This window comes from Sycon ciliatum, chromosome 7 (genome assembly GCF_964019385.1).
Source record: "Sycon ciliatum chromosome 7, ocSycCili1.1, whole genome shotgun sequence".
In the NCBI taxonomy this organism is placed as follows: domain Eukaryota; kingdom Metazoa; phylum Porifera; class Calcarea; order Leucosolenida; family Sycettidae; genus Sycon; species Sycon ciliatum.
In genome coordinates, this window is record NC_088649.1 from 9040954 (window position 1) to 9064123 (window position 23170).

General features: G+C 46.6%; 2 protein-coding genes across 3 annotated transcripts in view; both read left to right on the forward strand.

Annotated features, from left to right (window-relative positions):
• The first annotated feature begins 129 nt into the window (after nt 1-129).
• Nucleotides 130-16597, forward strand: LOC135820921 (meiotic nuclear division protein 1 homolog). 2 transcript variants are annotated; one of them, XM_065333981.1, is made up of 10 exons: nt 130-453; nt 4654-4716; nt 5229-5286; nt 5683-5798; nt 11808-11915; nt 12400-12514; nt 12857-12901; nt 13650-13680; nt 13711-13773; nt 15358-16597. In XM_065333981.1, exons 1-9 carry the CDS (start codon nt 451-453, stop codon nt 13754-13756), a joined length of 585 nt encoding a protein of 194 aa, XP_065190053.1. In that variant the 5' UTR covers nt 130-450; the 3' UTR covers nt 13757-13773; nt 15358-16597. The 2 variants fall into 2 exon arrangements, with proteins under 2 accessions (XP_065190053.1, XP_065190052.1); XM_065333980.1 differs by having other exon boundaries at nt 13650-13773.
• Nucleotides 16598-19862: 3265 nt separating this feature from the next.
• Nucleotides 19863-23170, forward strand: part of LOC135820922 (cytospin-A-like) — a 44648-nt gene continuing 41340 nt past the window's right edge. Inside the window, exon 1 of the mRNA XM_065333984.1 lies at nt 19863-20550. The gene's annotated coding sequence lies outside the window, so the exon portion shown is untranslated. The remainder of the gene's footprint in view (nt 20551-23170) is intronic.

Here is a 23170-nt window from a genome sequence, read left to right on the forward strand (position 1 = left end):
AACATCGCGATCGTCGGAATGACATTAAATACGGCGGGAAATGGTGAAAAGTTCAAAACAAAAACAAGTGGAGACACGTCGACTACAATGTAGTTTTTTTTTTCCTAGTCGACTCAGCTCTGTCTCTGATCATTCGCCCGCGTGCAGTTTTGATTTGTAGCTTTTCCCGTACCCTGCATCTTGTTTTGGCTTCTGTCACTCTTTCTCGAGAAGAAGGTACACGACTTGTACAATCGTTGGAGAAAGCAAGGCCCTGGTTGACCGGTCTGACCTAGAGCTTGAGCAAAAATTAATCGCAGGGCTCACGGAGTAAATACTTCGAGACGGTGGTAATCAGGCGCTGGCTTTGCGGAAGATAGCTAGCCCAGACGGTGTTGGATCTCCAGGAAAATATTGTATTCCTTCCCGACTGGCTTTACCTGGAGAGAGTGCCTTTGCGAGCAGTCCACTATGGTGAGTGGCCGGAGAACCGTATTGAAATCATCCACAGTACTTCCAGTTTGCAAGAATTCGCACGCTGCATCGCAGCCATAGTCCTTATGCACATTGTACAGATGTACGAAGTTCTGTACTAGGGCCGTAGGTGTGTACATACCCGGTTGGGTGTTCATTGTGTGCTATACATGCGCGTTTGACCCATTTAGCCTCACAATTCATGGCAAACGATCACTTTTCAAGCCTTCTTCACTTTGGGATTGAACTAACGACTAGCTAGATCTCTGCCGGAAAAAGATTTCGTATGAAATGCCTTCATGGCCCATTTCATAGTGGAAATAGCAGTAAACACAATAGGGTCCTGCACATTCAACACCCAACCGGGTCTACGGGATTCTACAAGATTATACGGATTTCGTGCATCTGTACAATGTGCATAAGGCCTATTCACACATTAGAGAGGTTCCGGGGTACGATTTTCCGGGGTGCTCCATACGATTTTTCGGCACGGAGAATCCGTGTGGACTGGCTTTCATACGAACCAGGGAGTCGTAAAATACCACTCCCTGATACCAAGAGTACATAACCAAGAGTGTGCAACTGCCTGCACAACCTCTATGCTGTGCTGCGACGGCAGAACTTCACATCACGTGACATGGTTCAAAAGGTTATGCTGGCAAACAGTGCAAAGTGACCACAAGAGAGTTGTACCCAAAGCTGGGCTGCGTACAACCCAGTATCTATCATGCACTAGAGTGCACGGGTTCATCACGTGATGTGAAGTTCTGCCGTCGCAGACCCCATAGCTGGAGTTGCACACTCTTGTTTATCTACTCTTGCTGATACGAACCATGTTTCGTATGGAGATTTTGCGTCATCGGGTGCAGAAAGATTTTTCGCGTACAAATTTGGCACGAGAAACATCGATTTTCCGCGGGAAGTTTTGATTTCGGTACAAAATTTTCAAAGTATAAAGGCATAGCGCGAGAATGTGACGTGTTTGCAATCGTAACCTAGGCAATGACGGCAAACACATAAGTTCCGTACTCCGGAACATTTCACTGCTCGAAAACTACGTATAAAAATTTTGGCACGAAAAATCGTACTCCGGAACCTCCCTATTGTTCACACATTAGCCCTTTCACTGCCACTGTCGACGAAAGTCGACAGCGCATTCATGCACTCTGAGTGCCACTGTCGACGAAAGTCGACAAGCAAACATGCAGTCCCCAGTGCCACCGTCGACTTTTGTCGACAGGCAGACTTCACCCAGTTTGGGCCACTATTTTTGACTATTGGAGATGTTTAGCCGTGGTAGAGGGCCACTAGGCCCTAGAAGAGGTCCATACCCATCGAAATACGCTGCCAGAAGCATGGGTTGCCATTTGAAAAAAATCGAACCAGCGTCGTTGAAAATGCGCATCTGATTTTTAGCCGAGCGGCGCGGAAGAAATCGGTTCTCACGCACTTCCACCTTGCTGAGTCGGTGCCAGTTTTTTTCTCTTTCCCGTCAACTTTCATTGCAAGGAGCATGACATTTGGTTCAGACTTGATGCCTAGCCATTGCCCAAGACTCCAGGCGGCTATCCATTGCGATAGGCGGTTGGAGTCACGGGTAGAGACAACCACACGACGGATTCCTCACGGACGCATTCACTGCAAACTTGGCGGAAACAGCGCTGGCGGCGCTCACCGAGTCCAGAACTAAACTTTTCCAAGAACTACCACGTTACAATGGCGACCAGCACAGTCAAGAGACACTACAGGTATGTCAGCTACAACATAATTATATTCTTTCTACAACGACACCTACCTCAAGCTCAATACCTGACGATCTACTGCAAGCTGATGCGAAAGTGCATTACACCCGCGAACGCCACGCTTGTCAACGGAACAGGGAAGCGCTTCACTCTCCGAAGTCGAAATGTATTCGGACTGCTGCTAGTCAGGAGAACAAACGACCACCATGGCGGCAGAACATTCCGCAGCTGTTCACCGACACGATCTGCTTCACCAAACGACTTACGATCGTTTCGTTCTCCGAGTTTTCTGGTGGCAACAACTAGAATTTCGTCCGCAACAACAGGACGAAAGTCTCTCGCAACTGAAGTCCTGTTGCCACGAAGACCGAGAACATTCCGCACGCCATCTCTTCTGCTTCCAGTGTTGTAGCTCTCCGGTCCACTGGCAGATCTTTCAATCCCAGCTAACAAAAAAAGGATCTGCTTCTCTCTCCAAAACAACAACAACTAACTTTACTTCGCGAGTGTCCGGGCCGATCGTGTACATAGTGTATGTAGCGCATGCGGCGCACGGCGCACTTTCGCATGACATGACATGCATTTTTGCACAGCGGCTGGCGCTAGAGCGCCCAGCACGGTTGTACTTCGGATTTTGCGATTTTTTTCTACGGCAATGGCTTTCTTTATGAGTTGTCTACCTACGATGTATACTTTGGAAAGCGATATTCCGTACAGAAAGTACCAAAAAATCCATGAGAAGTTGGCCTTTCGATTTTTCGAGCTGGAGGCAAAAAGTGCCTGGCAGGGAGGGGGTGTACAGCTCAGCTGACAGCCTGGCAGGGAGCGCCTTGTCACCTTGAGTGGTCAGCTGGCAGTGAAAGGGTTAAATCAATACAACTGTACTTCAGCCCAGCAACTCCATTGAGCACTGTGCGTGGTGAATGAATGTTTTACAGGCTACGTTTGCAAAACGATACGCAAACATGCGGGTCGCGCAACTAGTTTTAATACGGTTTTACCGCGTGACCTTTTTGAAATGCCCTGTGAGTGGGAACATGGAATTCTAAACCAAATCGAACAGCGGATATTCTACATCCACCAGTTACAGCCAGGGAGTACTGTAAATATACAAATTTCCGGCAGCTATTTAATTTCGGCTATATTCGGCACCGACCCAAAACGCCTAAATTAAAACGCCGATGACATTTTTCACAGCATCTGTCGCACTATACCATGCCCTCTACCCCACGCCGAAAATAAATCGCCACCAAAATGTCAAAAATCGTGAAGTGCCGAAATTTTGTATATTTACAGTAGTACAATAAATGGTATTGTACTACTCCCTGGTTACAGCCTACATGTAGGGTTGGTGCGATCTGGAACAGGATTGAACAGCTGGTGTACAAGCCAAGGAGCAGCATCATGCTAACCAAACGCTACTCCGGAAATAGAGCGCATTTACCGCATATGTGAACAGTGCCACTGTGTAAGCTTACTTGGTTGCAGTCGTCCAGATGTGTACGAGTCCAGATGCTGACTTTGTGCGGGTACAAAGGTGTACACGTACGTATGCATGCGATCATTTTCGGACCACAATCATTGAATGTTCCCGCCAGGGTTCACTGAGAAAAGAAATAAAACCGCTCAGGCCTCGAGGCCGGAGCAAGCAGACTACTTCTGGCCGATCCAGAATAGGTACTAGTACAGTCGTCATCAAACACACCCCTACAAGCCCTCTGTCGGTAGTAGTAGGTCCGTAGCTATGCGTTGTGCCCCAAGAAAGTGGGTCCAATATTATTAGGCATTTTGCCTGTTTTGATTTCCACTATAAATAAAGTATACAACAACAACAATCAAGACGCCTGCCACTCTTTCGGAGATCCAAATTACCCGTTGAAGCGAAGTAGATTGTAGCCAGCGCTGAATCAACATTAATTTTCATACTGGCTGTATTGTACATGTTCAGGAAAGAACGTGATGTGAAATTTCCTATTCAAATAACATAATAAGGGGCCGTCCGTAAATATCGAACTTTTTTCACCAAACGAATTATTTTAGTTTAGACACAACCCCTCCCTCCCCGTCAGAGCGTAAACAATGCTGACATGCATGCATATACAACGGCCATGCACATGAATCAATGTTTTCTGAAACGAAATTGGTCAACCCCCTCCCACCCCATAACGAAATTATTTTGTTTTGTGAAAAAAGTTCGGTATTTATGGACGACCCCTAAATCCGTTGATCCCCGAGCTGCAGAGAGTGCTCAATGTCAGAGACAGAGCTTAGTACATAGCAGACTGAGCGGAGGACGTTCAGGTTGGTTGTAACTCTGAGTTTCATGCCGCTAGGCAATCATCAGACAACTCATATGTACAAATAACGTAACATATTACCGTTGCCAGTGTACCTCAGCCCACTGTGTTACATTACTAATGTGCTGATTTTGACTCTCCTGCTGGTGTTTGGAACGCAGCCTAAACATGGCCTCAGCGTGGAGGAGAAGAGGAAGCGTCTCTTGCAGTTGCTTTTTGAAAAAGTAAGTCCATTGCGTGTGAACTGAGAAGGTGATTACATTGTGTTCGTGTGTGTGTGTGTGTGCGTGTGTGCGCGTGTGTGTGCGCGTGTGTGTGTGTCAAAAGTCTGGCTTGACATATTCCCGAGCGCAGGTTGTTGGACAGCCTGTAGCTATGCCGGGGTGTGCCTGGAAAGGACTCTCCTTCACTCTACTGAGGTTTCTCTGTACATTCAGACCTCGCTGCTTATCCGGTCCTCTTTTATCCGGATCCCTCACCATCCGGAAAAAAATAGCTGCTTACAGATTTGCAGCACACGTGATGCATCCAACGTAACCGGTGTTCGATTATCCAGTTCCCTCGCCTATCCGGATATTTTTTGTGGAAAACGGATGTGTGCGGTTTTAAGCGAGGTCTGAGTGTACTTCAGATGTTTACTTTGTTCCTGTGTTCATTGTGTTTGGAAGGGTAAGTGCACATGTACCTGCACCACTGTATTGAATTTTGTTGCTCGTGTTTCCGTGTCTGTTTGCAGAAAGATTTCTTCCAGCTGAAGGAGCTGGAGAAGATGGCTCCGAAAGAGAAAGGAATCAGTAAGTGTGTCTGTGTAAATGCGCCACTGCAATTTTGCCTTGCATATCCCCCTACTGTCCCGTTGCTGCTGTTTGTACTTGTAATCACATTTGTAACGTTGATGACGGTCGGTTCTCGCACCCAAAGTGGGCATGCTGGTGCAGGAGTGGTGTTTTTGGATCGGTTTCAACCAGTATGCATATGTTGTGTTGCGTGGTTGCTGTCGGATTATCAGTGGCGATGCCCAATATTGTTGTCTCTGCTTGTCTGTCTCTCTCTCTCTCTCCCTCCCTCCCTCTCTCTTTCTCTCTCTCTCTCTCTCTCTCTCTCTCTCTCTCTCTCTCTCTCTCTCTCTCTCTCTCTCTCTCTCTCTCTCTCTCTCTCGCCTCACTTCTTCTTTTATCCTGTCACTGTAGCCACGCAGAGCGTCAAGGATGTTCTGCAGAGCTTAGTGGACGATGCTATGGTGGATACGGATCGCATCGGCACTTCTAACTATTTCTGGGCTCTTCCCAGCAAGGCTGCCACTGCTGTACGTAGGCACACTTGCACGTACTGCTGTTAGTTGCTCATATTTTATCCCAACTGTAACATAGGCGTCGGAGTCCATTTTAGATCGACCCTGTTCGCCTGAACGGCCGGGGGGGGGGGGGGGGGGGAGAGTCTGGGTACGTCCCCTGGTGAAATAAATTTAAAAAACCAGGCCAGGTGGCCGTGAAGAGTGTTTATGGTACAAATTATGTCATTGCGCAATGGGTCCATAGAGTGGTTTCACATCATTGTCATGTGACTAAATTTGTTCGGAAAGCGATCATGGCATGCGGACAGTTGAACCAACATGGCCGATTTACTATCATATGACCATACGGGACAACCACGGCCAGGCTGGAGTAGTGATAACGCCGACTTTTGGGTCCAGTTTTTTTACGGGTCCATCTAGGCAGGGAGAGGTTTTCTTTACAGCAGGGTGAAACGCCTGCCAGCACTGACAAGACCGGGGCAGTACCTGAGGGTAGCCATTCGCCGTATACAAAAGAAAAGCAACAGCAATGATGCAGACGACAATGTGAGTGACACTCATACCTCGGCTATCCGGACACCGACGTTACTGGTATTTCGGTCTACCGGGCACCCGTTGGACGAGCTGCAATGGGAATAATTATGACTACTCTTGTCACTTTTGTGGAAATGGTGACGCCGTATGCCATATCTACGGCCTTTCCGCATCAAAATGTATGGGATTCGGAGTTACGGACATTTCAATATTACGGGCAGTGCCCGATCCTGGACCGCCCGGATAAACGAGATATGAGTGTACAACTTCACTACAATGTACCTGTATCGTCAGTATGGGACGTAGAAATCGGTGATATGTAGCTGAGGTACTCTGATTTCAGAATATTTAGGTACTGAAAAACTTAGGTATGTAGACAAAAGACCTGGTTGGGTGAACAGAAATTTTAGGTACAGAGAAGCAGTTCCCTATTGGATGATGTGTGCCAGTGCTTGTGTGGCTCTTGAAATGTTTAGGTACAAAATAGATGCTTGACTCATATGGCTGTATAGACACACGTGGTACTCTAATTTCAGAAATTTTCGGTGCTCAATTTTTTCGGTATGAGAGCAAACAGCTAGGTTAGGTGAACAGAGATTTTCGGTGCAGAGAAGCAGTTCCCTATTGGTGTATGTGTGTTAGTGTTTGTTCGGTGTATTGAAATTTTAGGTATGGAACAGACGCACCGAAAGTACCGAAAATAAAAGTACACCGAAAACTTGTGAAATTACAGTATTTAGTACAGTGCTGGCCACTGAAATCCGACCCCTTAGCGGTGCGTCCACATTCTAGCTGGCCCTATTTCGTAGGTAGTTTTATCATCCCGTGTTGGGTCTTTGCGATGTGAGCGCACCGCCGCTCCGGGGTCGGATTTCAGTTGCCAGCGCTGTATGGTCATGCCTGCCCACGCACACTCTCTACGCTGCACAGGTACACTGTGGCACAGCGCTCTCCTGCTCAGGCGTGTGTATTCACTGCCATTTCGTCAGCTGTGTCTTTACTGCCACATGAGTCAACCACAAGTACAGCTGCAGTGGGGTCTTCAATTTCATACTTACTTCGAAGAAGTAATTATGAAAGAGATGTACGAGGTGAATAGCAATTTTTGGACACGAAAATAAAATAAAGGCCCACTGGCCGTGTGTTTTACATTTTTCATATCTTTTTGTATCTATTGTATGGCCTAATCCTTCATCTTTCCAAATATGTGACAATTGCTCATGCTGTGATCCCAGAGACTTTATAGCAGGATGTTTTCGACGGGCCAATTTTTTGGCCTAAATTTCAGTGTATGGAATTCTGGACATGAAAGTAAAATAGCGTCAATAGGCATCCTATACTCCACCATTTTTGTTATTTTTTCTATTGGTGGACTGCAGTTGGCCTCTTCACACTTCCAGCCAACAGGTCCAAGACTATACAGCGTCTGAAGTGGAGTGCACATGGGGAAGCCAACGATTCGTCCATTACTTCTTATTTTACTCAAAATTCAAAATTCTCATGCGACATAGTACCACAAAACTCGTTGAAATGCCTCCCAAGAAAAGGCTATCAACAAGGCACCGACACGAGGAGAAACTACAACAGCCCAGCTGTCAACTACAACAAGAAAAAACTTCATCAACCTGACTGACTTGACTCTACACGCGACGAAATATTATTTTACCCGAAATGTCCAGAAATGTACAATGTCCAGAAATAGCAATTCACCTCGTACTGAATCACTCTGCCATTCCAGATGCAGGACACAAACGATAAGTAGTAGTTATCTTTCACCAAGAGTCCATAGTCCCCCAGAGTGCGCAACTTCACTGATCAGATCTGGGACGGCGAAATCCATGCTGCACGTCATAGTGTGACATCATGAGTAGGGAAAGTGTGCTTGTGGTGGACCGCGTCGACGGAGTGACACAAGTCCGACCTAAAAGATGACGTACATCACGGATTACGCCGTCCCACAATCCCATCCCAGTTGCGCACTCTGTGGGAGTATGGACTCTTGCCTTCACATTATATTATTGACGAACAATTAACCTTGGACATGACGGAAAAGCTGACCGCTTCAACGGGACGAACAAGAAGACTTTCTACTACAACTCTTCGTGCATGCTCATATAACACATGCACGCGACTAGACGAAGACAGCCTCGGGAATGTCGTCACAACTAGAAAAAAGACATTGAGCAATTTCTACAGCAGCATCTTCGACATGTCAAGGACTCCCCGTGTTCACATACGTGAAATGGCCTCTGACATCCACGGCAGTAAGAATTAGTATCACAGTATACTGCTTGTAGCACCAATAGCTATCCCCGTTAACAAAATTAATGGTTTTAGCATCTTCATAAAAGTCCCATCTATGGCTCCCCCACATAATCATTGTGTGGAGCCACAAAGGTCCTTAAACCCTTCCTTGACGCGATCCAGGACTTTGTTCTGCGGGAAGATAATCCGTGACGACACCAACAAATCCTTGAGCACTGCTATTTTCTCATGGACTATGCCTACTGTCGTAGACTTCCCGGTCTCGTACATCAGGCTGCAGGACGAGTTGTGAGAAGGACAGGCTGTGGGCCAGATACTGGAGCGTCGTCGCTAGCCTCTTCCCTGGCCTCGCAGCCCTGCGCAGTTGTATGTCCTGGTGCTGCAGCCTGGGCCCAGTCATCTGGTGCAGGCGGAAGAAAAAGCATCCTTTTTGAACCGGAGCCGCACGGAGGTTATGCTGTGTGTGCGGCGCTACATGGCGGTTATGAAATGTGTATCACTATTGCATGCAGGGGTAGGGGGAAATGGTACAATTAGCCACATACTGCATATCTTTGCAGTCAGCGAAAACATGACCAACAGTGCGCAATGTCCCCCGTGCTCGCACGCTCCATCACCACGAGGTGCTGCCCGAAACATCTTCGTTTGCGCCGCAAACGCGATATGAATGTGTCCAAAGCTGACGAGCACAATATGGGGAATGGAAGACGATCATCAAACGGAATCATCGGCATTCCACTTCCTCCAATGTTGTCCAGTTTCAGTGGCAATACAGTGCTACGGTCGTCGGCAAGAACACGCACATCTTCTTCCCTATCCTGGTGAAGAATTCTCATAAACAACCCGGTGTGGTTGTCCACAGAATGAACTGGGTAATGGCGGGTTTCTCTTTCCTATCCTTTCTTCATGTGCAGCTGCTAACTACATACAATACATCCACTTACGAGTAAATACCATTCATCTTAAAATCATTGATCATTCAAGATAGTTCTTATAGCAAATTGTTTCCTCCCTACACTGGAGCTCACTGGCTCTTACCGTCATATTGGACAGCGGGTGGAGGAGGTGTCACTGGTTGAGACGAGCAAATCGACGAAACGATGCTCCCAGCGCTGGCAAGTGAGTGGGGCACAACGCTACTTCTGTTCCCGATCAAATCCATGATCTCCTTTTGGAACGGTGGCTCCCTCCTCTTCTTGCCAACTCCTGTCTCCTTCAACTCGTCGAGTCGAGATACTTCTGGCTACTGGACTTGAGCGATTTGAACCGGTTATTCCATTGCTTGTCACTAGGCCAAACATGACGATCACGGTCGCTCTTTCAAAGCAGCCTGGCAATTTTCTGCCACAGAGAACATATCTTGAAGTTCACATTGGAGGATCTCTCCTGGTGCTGCGAATATATCGCCAGAAAATCCTTGGTCAGCTTCTCTCTGACCAGTAGAAAGCCTTCCCAGTGTTCGGCATTATCCTATTTGATGGCGGAATGAGAATGCTAGGTGGAACAAGCATTCCGCCATGGAATCATTCTGAGCGATTCCAAGTGATTCCCATGCTGGAATGGGACCGACCTAACGCACTTCTTTGACTAACCGAACGGGCAAGAATGATTCCGAGTGAGATGGGTTGGTTTTCCAAATGATTCCGAGAGTTCCCATTTGGGAACGTGACCAACCAAACGCAGCCTTCGGCTTCTTCAGAAATGTGATTGGAATGGGTGAAAAAACTACGCTTTTTAGCAGTCCACAAGGCTAAGTATTATTCGTCTTACTCTGGTTTCTGCTCTAAGGCAGAGATGTCATTGGTACGAACAAGAGTAGATAAACAAGAGTGTGCAACTCCGCACCTCTTCTGCACAATCTGCAGATACCCCGGCCCACAGGAATTTTTTGTCGACGTCACCTTTTTCAGAAAACATGACGCGTGTTGTACAGAGCACGCGCATTTTGCCGCAGAGCAGTGTGAGAGCACGTGCTGGGCACTAACCTTGTAATGTAAAGCCCGACCAAGTGCACGAGGCAAAAATTTCCAAAAGACTCGCAGCGCGTGCGTCGTACTTAGAAAAGATTACGTTCACGAAAATTTCCGCCGTTGGCCAACCCATCCGCGAGTTGCACACTCTTGTTTATCTACAGTTGCGCTCACTGAAATCCAACCCAAAAGTGCAAAGCTGGTGCCCTGGACCAGTTCCAATTACATCACTGTATTTGTACATGAGTACGTCCAGACGCATTCATGTCACTTCCAGGGCGTCAAGGGCGTGCAAGTTGAGGGCGCCAAATATGCACTCTAGGTCGGATATCATCGAGCGCAACTGTACTCTTTCGTATGAAGCTGTGCTTCTGCGAGAAACCTACCGTATATGGTAAAAGCAAATGTTATTCTGAAATGTTGAATGGAAACGAGGAAAACGGTGGGGCACAAGTTATGCGTTAGAGTCCACCAACTAAACCAGGTTTTGAACAGTCAGACGTGCACAAGGTAGCACCAGACTCTAACGCATAACTTGTGCCCCGCCGTTTTCCTTGTTTCCGTTTAATATTTTCCATGGCTCACCATCCGGGTACTTATTGTGACATGGCTGATCTTAGCGATGGTGGAATTTTATCGATTTTAGCGAAAGGAGTGTTTTCGCTGAAGATCAGGCTCAAGAGTTTGCATGAATCTTCAGTATCCTCTCTTCTAACATGAAACACTGATCGCTAAAATGTTGCCTGGCAAATTCAGACTGGGTTATATATTATCAAAATGGCTAAAGTTTTCACCCGCCAAAATTTGCCATTTTGCTGTACATGCAGCTGAGTTAGTATGCTTGCATGCAGCTGATGCAACTCACTGAACTGGGGCTTGTTCAGATGTTGTTTCTAGCCCCAACTGAATTCCGGAATCAATGGGTTGCATGATGCTGACCGACAATAGCGAGATTTCCAAGATTGCCTAGAGTGCTCAACAGCACAAGGATGGAGCAATACCACAACGGCAGAAGAGTTGTCTGAGGACTGCCTTAGCTTTGCTATGTGCATGAAACGCAGCGTTACAACAATGACTGAACCGGTTGTCTCTGTTCTCTTCTGCCTTTAGTGATAATGACCGACATGTTGGTACAGCTGTCCGTCCCGATGCAATGTACCCGTTTTCACACAAGCAGGATCACGTGCCTGCGTGTGCATGCTTTCTTTTCTTCCTGTCGGTGCTCGTATGCGGTCTCATTTGCGTCTCACAGAAGCGTAACAAGCTTGCCCGTGCCAAGGAGTCCCTGCAAACGTATCGCAAGAAGAGAACAACGTTGGACGACACCATCGCCAAGATGTCAACTGGCCGAGAGAACTCGGTTAGTACAAGTTACTTGCGACCTGAGCGTGGGAAATGTAGCCCCCTCTCCCCCCCCCCCCCCCCCCCCATTCTTTTGTGTCACCTACCAGTGGCAAGACTACTTGTGTGCATGGAATACATGTAGAGGATGTCCAGTTTCACACAGCCAATGCAATGGGTACTGACAATCCAGTTTACTTCTTTTCTTTCAACACGGGTACCACCACCCCCACACACACACACAGACGAGGCCACTTGTCATTTCAAGAAGGTCTTCCGTACCACTAGGCCTCGAATCAGTACAAGTCATGGTGATAACGAAGTGTGACAGTGTACTGTGTTTGTTTACACGGTTTTGCTGCCATCGTGAAGTGTCGTGCGGTGGAATCTCTCCATCCAACCAACTCAAATTTGTAGTTCGTGTGTGTCTTTGTCGCTGCTGCTGTTGCTGTTGCTGCCGCTGCTGCTGCTGGTGCTCCTGCTGTTGCTGTTTCTGTGCTTAGGAGAAGAGAAAAGAGCTGCTGTCAGAGCTAGCAGGGCAGCAGGAGAAACATGCCACGCTGAGGAAAGAATTACAGGCATACCATGACTGTGACCCCGCTGTGTTGCAGGAAAAAGGTGAAATTTCAATCGCTTGAAAAACAACCGTGTGTGTGTGTATGTGTGTGTGTGTGTGTGTGTTGTCTTTACTCTTTTAGTGTTGCCAGTGTTGTCCCGTCTTCCTCTTGGGAAACCTGTTCATCTTGTTGCACTCTTCAGTACGCAGCAGATTTAAATTTGTGTGTGCGTCATCCTCGAGTGACTCATTGTGGTCTGTTGTGCCCTTCCTGTACATGTGTGTGAATGCGTGTGAGTGTGTGTGAACGTGTGTGTGTGTGTGTGTGCGTGAGTGTGTGCGTATGTCCGTGGATGTTTGTGCATGTGTTCTTTTCTCTCTACTACCATCCCCATGACACCCAGCCGACATGTCAGACATGCTGAAGGATGCATCTAACCGATGGACAGGTAGGCATTGTGTAACGTGATCTTGTGCTTCACCAGTGCCACCAACTGCCGTTTGTTCCGGGTTTTTTGTTTATTCGGAAGGCGAATGTTTGTGTCCTGCCATGTAAACCCAGGCCGCTTTACTCCTTTTGCACATTGTGCGGTTCGAACCCCAGTTCAGGTACCTTTTTGGACCCTTTTATCAAGTTTCAAATTTCGCAGCACTGCCCCCCTGTATGATAAAAATTAATCACGAAAAATCACCGAATACCGGAGCTCGCCAGAGCCAGCGCTCAGCTTTTTATGAATGGACTGTAGTTGAAAATATTTAGGGGAATTCTGACACCTACAAATATAGCGAATTTATACACAGCACAACTCACAGCCAACCAATAACCACTGGTGAGTGTCAATAATGAGTGCCACTGATGAGAAGATCACTGATGAGAAATTCTCTCCTTGAGCGTGTGTCTTGTGCTCGACATACGCACACACGAAGAGTCACGCCATGGACGGCGGCCAGTACAAGCCACTTGGAAGGGGGGGGGGGGTACAGCGATTTGTAAGCTCACTGGGCAAAACTGCCATTATGACACATGGGTATCACAACAACTTTACTATGACATCATTGTGTGTACGGTTTGAGGGAAGGGTTGTACGCTTGGGGATGTCTCATAAAAATTGGTACGGTTGCAATAATATGGTGCCAAATAATGGCAAATATGTACGGTTCCTTAGTGATGGTTTTGTTTGTGATTTCTGCCGCCAGACAATGTGTTCTCCGTGAAGTCGTGGTGTAAGAACAAATTCAGCATACAGGAGAGTATGCTGAACAAGCAATTTGACATTCCCGAAGATCTCGACTACCTGTCGTGACGGACTGCTGCTACATGGTGAGGTTTGGTGCTGTCGTTGGTTGTGGTGGTGGTGGTGGTAGTGCTGCTGCTGCTGCTCGATAGTTTGTATTACAATCAGCAGAATGTCAGAACAACAATGGTCCGAGACCTCAAAACATTCGAATGCTGCTGCTGTTGCTGCTGTCGGTGGTTGTGGTTGTTGTTGTTGTTGTTGTTGTTGTTGTTGTGCATGTACTACTCAGCACTGGTGATGCGTGCGCTGCTGCTGCTGCTGCTGCTGCTGGTGATGATGGAACTGGTGGCGGTGGCATTGTTGCTGCTGGTACTGGTTGTGCTTCTGGTGTTAGTGGTGTTAGTGGTAGCAAGACTACATAACCCCCAAGAGTGTGACTGCCTGCACAGCCTCTATGCTGTGCTGCGACGACGGCAATACTTCACATCACGTGACTTGGTTCAAAAGGTTACGCTGGCAAACAGTGCAAGGTGACCACAACAGAGTTGTATCCAAAGCTGGGTTGCGTACAACCCTGTATCTATCATGCACAGAGTGCAAACAATAGAGAGGTTCCGCATAACGTAATTACGTTAAAAAACGTAGTCGATCTACGGAAAGTCTTACGTAAACTGCATGCGCATCTGTGTTCCGCCATACGGAGTTTTCAAATCACGTAGCTGCCCTTGGCAACTCCGAACGCGGCAGTGTACGACCAGATCGACCTGGGGAGAGAGTCATAAATGTGTACCCCAATCCACTTACGGACCAGCTACGTTATCAGAGCCCTATCTACGTACTCTGCGTAGACAACTTTCCGTAAGTGGAGTGCAAACTCGCGAATTCACGGGTTTTCCCCGCCCACTAACGTAAAGTTGCTCAACTTTACGTAGTGCGGAACCTCTCTAATGTGTACAGGTTCATCACGTGATATGAAGTTCTGCCGTCGCAGATCCCATGGCTGGAGTTGGACACTTGGGAGTTATGTACAGTCAGACCTCGCTTCCGGTCCTCGCTTATCCGGATCCCTCACCATCCGGAAGAAAATCGCTGGTTACCGATGTGCAGCATATGTTACGCATACAACATAACCGGGCCTTGCGATCCGCATACCGGTGCCTGATTTTGTGTACAAACTGATTGAAATGTGTACAAACAGCTTCGTCGTATCCGGTTTCACGTGGCCTGCAGAAGCTAGAATCAGGGAGTTGTACAAGCAAATGAGGTCCTTGACCTGCTGGATGCATGCGGATAGCACTCAGTTCCATGCACTTGTCATTTTTCTGGCTTGTTTTACATACTATGCAGTATGCACGCTAGTTGTACTGCATAGGACCCGTCTACATGTACATGTACCGGTATCTACGATGCCAATCCTCTTGACATGCCACATGCATATACAGTGTGTGTGTTCAGTTATCCGGATCCCTCGCCTATCCGGATATTTTTTGTGGAAAACGGATGTGTGCGATTAAGCGAGGTCTGACTGTACTCTTGGTTGTAGTAATGTCAATGGTATTGATAGTAGAATTTGATACTGCTGCTTATAAAGTGCTGCTGTTCTTGCAGCAGCAGCTCGCCGTCTTGATTCATGGGTTCGGTGTGCATGTGTGCTGCCTTCTTTGCAGGATCCTTGTCAGTGCATGCAGCCGGCACATGAATGACTCACTCCACGCTATCCTGTCATGATTTGTCTTCTCTGGTGACGTCATGCTTTCTCGGATGATGATGTCGTGCTCATTCGATGACAACATGCTTCCTATTGTTATGCGTGGCAGTGATGTCATGCTGCCTCTGACCAATGCAATGAGACGTCCAATGATGAGGTCGTACACCAGTTGATAAGCTCATGCGTATCTCTTGGTAAGTATATTGTCCTCTAGTCCTACCGTTGACCGTTGACCGTGTGGTGTATGGGGCTACATTGTATATTGGGTAGGTGCTAGCATATTCTTGTGTGCTGGGGCCACTGCTATCGTAAGCTCCGGCTGGTCGCATACGAGTGAGCGTAGTGTTGAGCCACTATCCACACTCTGCGGTGGCGCTGCACTGCTACGGCTGCCATCCACTAACACCGCTACATGTGCTCTGCTGTGGTGCCGCGCTCTGCTGTGGTGCTGCGCTGTTACTGTGGTGCTGCGCTGTTACTGTGGTGCACTACAGTGGGTCCAATGTTATTAGGCATTATGCCTGTTTTGATTTCCACTATAAATATAGTAAACAACAACAACAACAACACTTATACCAACACCACTACAAGCGCTCTGCTGTGCTGCTGCACTGCACTGTTGCTGCCTTGCGCTAACACCACTGCCACCCTCACTCCGCCATGGCTTGGCGCTGCTTCTACTGTGATCTAGTACTAGACGGAGGAGCACTTTGTTAGGTTTTTACAACACAGCCTGCTGGCGGGTTGTGCAGTGTATTTGAATTTTAAAAGTATATTATGCCGATACTGAATGCGTTATTCAATCAACCCGCTATTAGTATAACTGACTCTAGTCCTAGTCAACATCACTACTCCATATTCGTATAGCATGGTGCTCTCTACATGTAGTCTACTTGTTTTATTCAAAGCTCCACGTTGTTAAAAGTGAATAATAGCAAGAGTACATAACCGGTTATGTACTCTTGATAGTAGCAAGCTCTGCTCTCTACATGTAGATGTAGATGTAGGTGAAGTACTGGTACTTTTATACTCCCTCTGAGCTGTAAACTTGTTAGGTACGGGACTCAAGTAGCTCATACGTGTAAGACCATATCGTTACTCATACGCTGTGATGTTGCTTTTTATCCTCCTCTTTTCTTTTTATTACTATGGCAGCTTGGTGACGTTTGCGCGTACAGGTACATGTACAGCGTATGTCATGATTTCGTTGTCGCGAGACTTTGATCTGCTAGTATACATGATGGTGTTGGTAAAATTATTACCCGAAATCACATACAGCTTGTTCATTCCCTGGCGCTTTTTGAGCGGACGCTTCTGACATGAAGACTCTGTAGACCGGGAAACGTTTGCGATTCGCGAGCACAGGCCAATTCGCATCTGGAAATGCGTCTGTTTGCGATCGGAGTCAATTGCGTTAGTTGTTTTTCTTTACTTCAGTTCCACATTTCTACCCGGCTTACTTTTGCGACTTCATACCCTTCGCAAGGATTGCAAAGATTTCCCCGATGACTCATTCTTGATACTACTCTCGACGCATTGCGTGCGAGTTTTACCGATATCCGAAGTGCAGTGTCGAAAAGGCTGAGTTTTTCTAGGCAAGACAACGCATGCGCAGGAGTGCAGAATCGTTTGACCTGGAGACACAGCGGAATGGGATACTGTCGGTATGTTATAGCACATGTACGTATCTAATATTGACTGAGTACTTGGTCAGTATAGGAAATAAAAGACCGAGGCGAAGCCGAGGTCTTTTACTCGTCTTTTATTTCCTATACTGACCAAGTACGCATTAGATTTATCACGACTTGCCAAAGCCTGTGTTCAATCGCTAAAAAGGAGTCAAATATAAGCGGGCAATATAGCCCTAAGGAGTGAAATATGCAGGAATATTTGACTGCTTTAGGTATGGCTAAAATCTGTGGGAGTCAATACTATTAGGGAGTGATAAATATTATTATTATAAGCACTGTAAGCGGGGATGCCTACTTCACCTGTGCCATTCAGGATGATGATAGAGAAGGACAAACAGAAAGCCCAGAATCTCGAGGAACAATGCTGTAGAGCAGAATAGCTGTGATCGATCCACTACAGAGAGCACATGTACATGTACATGGTCCACATAATGTCATCAGGACTCGGATGTTGTTGGGTACATGTATTCATGGATGGGAGAAAATATAATGTTACAGGCAATAATTTGATAACCGCAATCAATAAAACTAGCTGAACCGACATTTGTGTACTTTATTCATGCAATGTAAAAACGGTGGAGACGATGTGCAATAAAACGATGAAAATATGAAGAAATGGTGTAGGGAAAAAAATATGGATTCAACGGACGGCGGAGGGAGCAGTGAGTCGGAGAGCAGTGATGGGAGTGATGGTGAGAATGCCGGTGAGAGTGTTAGTGTTGTGCGTAGGTTTCGTGGTAGCAAGTCTTCAGTGTACAATCATCTGCTAGCTAGTCCTGATTGTTGCAATTCGTATTCCGACTCTTCGTTCACTGTATTGTGCCGTGGTCGTCATGGTTATGGACTACAGTTAAAAGTGTTGGAAGCTATCTATCAGCGTCTGTATAAGCCTAATTTGTGTGTACAGAAAGATAGTATAATTGGGTTGAAATTGTTCAAGTAACGTGTCGTGTTTAGTGCGGCCAAGCTTGGCCGTTAATGTTCTACATGTAGGTGTAATGTACTGCTGTTATGTGTTATCACGTTGTCTTTCCTTCCTTTCTCCTTTGTTCATTTCTCGCTTTGATTGTTAAAATTCACACTTGTAAATTTCACTGTTGTTGCTCTTAGTGTTATTTCTCTAACTTAGATTTTCTATAATAGTTCAATTTTTGTTTTAGTGTCCTTTAGTACAACGACGATTCCTGATGAGTGTTGTACGAAAACTTGTTTGAATCCATATTTTTTTCCCTACACCATTTCTTCATATTTTCATCGTTTTATTGCACATCGTCTCCACCGTTTTTACATTGCATGAATAAAGTACACAAATGTCGGTTCAGCTAGTTTTATTGATTGCGGTTATCAAATTGTCTCCTCGCCGTGTGTTTAAATATTTTAAATCGAGATACACCCAGCCACAGGCAATAATAATTATGCAATTAATACTGTAACCAGATCTTCAGTCAGATTGATCATTTTCGCTAAGAGCATGTGTCACAACAAGGCAGTTGAAGGGTTCTGGATTTCTAGTACTCTATTCGATGCTATGGTTGTGATTATTATGAGTGCGCACCTTTAGTTATAGAATATAGTTTTATTCGTTGCAGTATACCGTAATAGAAATACTAATACTTCAGGTAGAACAGTTCGCGTACAGGGCAATGTAGTGCTAACCGTTCCGCTTTATTTACTTCTATTCTGTCTCTTTTGAGCTCTGTTACATTTGATGGTTGATTGTCCACGTGAAAAAAAGGAAAAGAAAAAAACCGCTGAGAGAAAATGAAAGTGCACAACCGGATAGAGATGTGTATGGAGAATTGGAGATGGCCTATGGGTGTATGTAAGTACGCGCATGCGTGTGCTAGTGTGCGTGCGGGGAAGTGTGCATGCGTGCGAATGTGGGGAACGGAAAGTAACGTAACGTTAGTTGTTGCTCATGTCAAATATTATTTGGCTAAAAACTCCAAACTATCGTTACTACATGTACGGGACGTGAGCTGCAGGTCGCTCACGTTGTTTTTTTTTAAGATAACGTGGATCTTAACCTCTCCATTCTTGTTCGCTGGCTCCGTTTCGTAGTACTAGTAGCTCACTCGAGCATTGACAAAGAGAAGAGAGGAGAAAAGAGAGAGGAGAGGGTGGCCGAGCAGAGTTGCAGCGGCAGAAAGAGTAGAGAAGAAAATACCATTCACTGAGCAGTCAACTCAACACCATCTGGTGGTACATCAGTCTGCAGAGTACTAGTAACAACGTGAGAACGTAGTTTGGAGTTTGTCACACTATGTGCTGTACAGTCACACACGTAGATCTACTTCCACTCCCAGTCACGGACCAGAATTCAGAAAGCTAGTATGTATGTGTACATGTATCCGCGGCGTTTGGCAACTTTGGGGCTAATGGAAAAGGCCGCCCGTCAGAAACCAATCAACCACATACACACACACACACTGTCACTGACACAGTGTGGAAATCTTGTCAGTGAGCCAATGTTGTTGGGACGTAACAACCTGACGTCCAACGACTGCTGCATACTGTGCAGCTTGACAAGGGTAGAGTGTTGGTTGACAACCCGTGCACGTGATATGTCCTGGGGTGAACGTGTCGACATGTCCAGCTGCCGATCTCTCAGCTGAGAGTGAGATCGAGAGTCGAGTCTTCTGTCCGCATATCCCAGCCGGCATGCTGCTCCAAGAATCCACACGACCACAGACACCAGCAGCGCGATGCGTGCAGAGCTTGGCCTAGCCTACGCATACACCAGAGTCTAGGCGTGTGTGGTCGCCTTCCCCCCGTCACATCCGTGCTATCGACGGCGATGTGCCTTCCCAACTCGACTTTTACTGATGCCAGTGACGGCAAACAGAACCCCTCCGTATCGGCCGGCCGCGAGAGCTCAACCCCGAATCAAACACCCCATGCCTTCGTGATGGGCTGTACCGACTTCAGCTCTTTTATAGTTCAACAGCCGTGCATGTTCATAGAGTTCGGTTGCGCTAAGGATAGGAGCAGGGGCAGAATGAGAATGGCCTTCAGTGAGCTCTGGAAGGAAGGGCATGACCTGATGTAGTGACAATAATATCGCCGCGTAGCAGCATGTTGATCGTGAGACTAGACGAGTGTGTGTTTATGTATCTTCACTGAACTTCTGAAGTCACTGCTGCTGCTGTCTGCTGAGCTGCCACGCTCAATGAGCAATCACCTGCCAGTTATGTGCAATCATGGAGCAGGAGTCTGAGAATCGCTTGCTTGTGGAAGCAGCGGAGTGCTGATATTGTAGAGCAGGATCTTACCAGGACCAGCACTAGATGTGGGACAATCGTTGAGAGCTAGTTGATAGAGAGATCAAAGTCGATGCTGATCTGAGATCTGAGAGCACTGGTCTATCCTGGCCCTCAGCTGCGCTGCTGTCTTTGGATCATCTGGAGTGAGTGTGGTCCATTGTGGAGGGACACGACGAGATCACCGCACATCTTGGACAGGTGAGAGCGACTTACCGTCACTGCACTACCTGATTGATTTAGAATGCTGCCGCACGTACATGTGGATCTATGTAACGCACGTAACGTCGTTGTAAGCTGTCGACATGTTACACCGTGTACAGTGTGTTTGTGCATACGTAACACGTTCACAACTAACAACGTATTGTTACCGCACAAAATTTTTAGCAGTCATGCACATCACTAGCACTCGCAGTATTAGTGTGTAGATTCACCTCCTAGAGTATCGTGTCATGGCAATTAGTTGATAGTCGTGGAATAGTATCCGCGGCTGTCTGCGTGTACCGGGGAGTTAACTTGAGAACGGGTTTACTCACAACGCCAGCGAGTTTACTTATTGCTCTATTAGCAACAAGTAGAAGTGAAGGTTCGCCCAGAACGTTCGCCCGAGGTGCAAATCAGGGTACCGGTTGTGTTGACCGAGCAGTTATTGTGCGCGTGCATGTATGTTCTCACGGCGAATTCGTGTGTGAACTTAGTCTTCAGTGGCTTTTACTACTTGCTAAACTTGCATCGTATCACAGCATGCAGTACAAGAGAGGGTAGTGCTCCCAAGCAATGAATGAACACCTACTTGAACTAGTGCGGGAGATCGAGCCCTGGCGTGTGGTAGATCTACTAGTAAATAATCGATTTTGATTCGTTTTATCTACACGCATAGGTGTATTAAAGCGACTGTTTGAGAAGAGCGCCTCGAGTCATTGCAGCAGACGCTTCGCCTGCCTTCGAACCTGGCACAGGTGTTCCATAGCTCTTAGTTATCAATGCCCAGTGCTTCAGACATCTATCTGTGGTTGTAGAAGGTTATGCTGGTGTGCGGAGGGATTCACGCTGCTTCGTGTGTGAGATATCTTACAATCTAGGACCACCCGACGTTGATGTTTGGTAATCATGTTTCATTCATTTTTCAACGTCACTGTATGCATTGGGCATGGGAAGGCTGGGAAAGACATTACAGGCATCAACGTCACGAATGTCAAAGAGATCTACTGTAACTCGAAGCTTGACCAGCTACTACTACTACTACTACTAGCATCTGCTCAAGACGGTACATGCTTCCCATTAGGCATTACCTCTCGCTTTCTTGTTATTGGGCAACTTACTTGCCCGTTAGAATCTGCGAAGTAAAATAAACAACAACAACCTCTGCCCTCACTTAGATCACTGAGTCTGTCACTCTCAACCCTCTCTTTCCCTGCCTCAGTCAGTGCCAGTCTCCTACACGTATTCCCGCGCATCGGACTGTACTGCATGCACGAGTGGGTCGCTCGTTAGTCATTAGTCGCACTAAAAAATGTAGTCACAGATGTATGCCCTCACATTCAGTCACAATATCATTGTTATTTCTGTGTAATGTTACTGTTTAGTGGTGCGTGTATAGTTTGTGTATTTGAACAAGTACATAGTCATTGTACTATGATTGTACAAGTAACGTAACGTCCTTAGTTTCAGAGATCCCTACACGGTCGGCTGCTTGACTTTCTACAACAATAGTGATCCAGTTTGTATGAACGACTTGCCGGTTTCGATCTTATCTCTTCACATAGCGAATCGCAGCAGCGTTCCCTAACTCCCAGTTCACCTACAGGATAGCGCTACGTGTCCATGTCATGTATACTGTCACTTCGTACACACACTGTACACGTACTGTGCATATACTAACACGTTACAATGTACAGTATGATCGATCGAGCGTGGATCGAGTTGCGTAGGTGTGTGTTCCCACGCGTGTACATTGACGAGGTTAGATCGTTTGCGGGGGTTCCTTGCAGTTGCACTGCGTCTGGCTTATGCGATTCTCATTTTTATGACTGTCCGTACTCGTAATAAAATTCGTAGAGCACAGTGCAAAATGTAAAGCCTACTGGCATCTATCTAATCCGCTCTAATAGTAATGTACGGACTGTGCGTGCTGGGGTGGTGCTAGCTATCTAGCACGCTGTAAGTAACAAAGTTAGTTGGTTGTTTACTCAGCCACACTCTCCTCAACAGACGGAAACGCATAACAGTTTGCCGGCAAGACGAAGGAGATAAAACAGATAAAAGCAGTGACTTCACTTTTCTTCACGCCTCTAAATTTCACGCTCGCAAATACATGTAGATAGTGTACCCCCTTCACATACCGGTATTATGGTTCAGACGTTAGTTGGTTACTCTCACACTAGTGCACTGGACTGGAGCTCGCGCTATGTACATTCAGTGTACAGTATCACTGTTAATTATTTGTCCGTGTTTACGTTCATTGCAGTAAACACTTGTCGTCAGTTGTAGTAGTGGATCGGACAGGCATAGAGGCTGTGATCACGTGGGTGTACAGGTTACTCCTTACGACCTTAGGACCACACCGATTACTGTTACATGTGCTATGCTGTGCTATGCTGTGCTATTGGCGGGTAAACTAATGGTGGCAGCAGCAACAGCAGCAGCAGCAGCAGCAGCAAAACCGGCAGAATTCCGTACTCTGTCATGTTTCCTGCATGTTTGGTGTAGTTAATAAGTTATGGATAAGAAAGAGAAGCAGAGTTCAAGGAGTTGCCCGCAGCAAGCTTTATAATAATTATTATAGTTCTGACAATTGCACCTCTTTTCCAGCAGAAACTAC

What these genes read in the sequence shown, in the direction of transcription:
- LOC135820921 (XM_065333980.1), top strand. An exon ending in TCCGAAAGAGAAAGGAATCA is followed by an intron (nt 5,287 to 5,682) that starts GTAAGTGTGTCT and finishes CTGTCACTGTAG; the next exon opens with CCACGCAGAGCGTCAAGGAT. An exon ending in CCAGCAAGGCTGCCACTGCT is followed by an intron (nt 5,799 to 11,807) that starts GTACGTAGGCAC and finishes TGCGTCTCACAG; the next exon opens with AAGCGTAACAAGCTTGCCCG.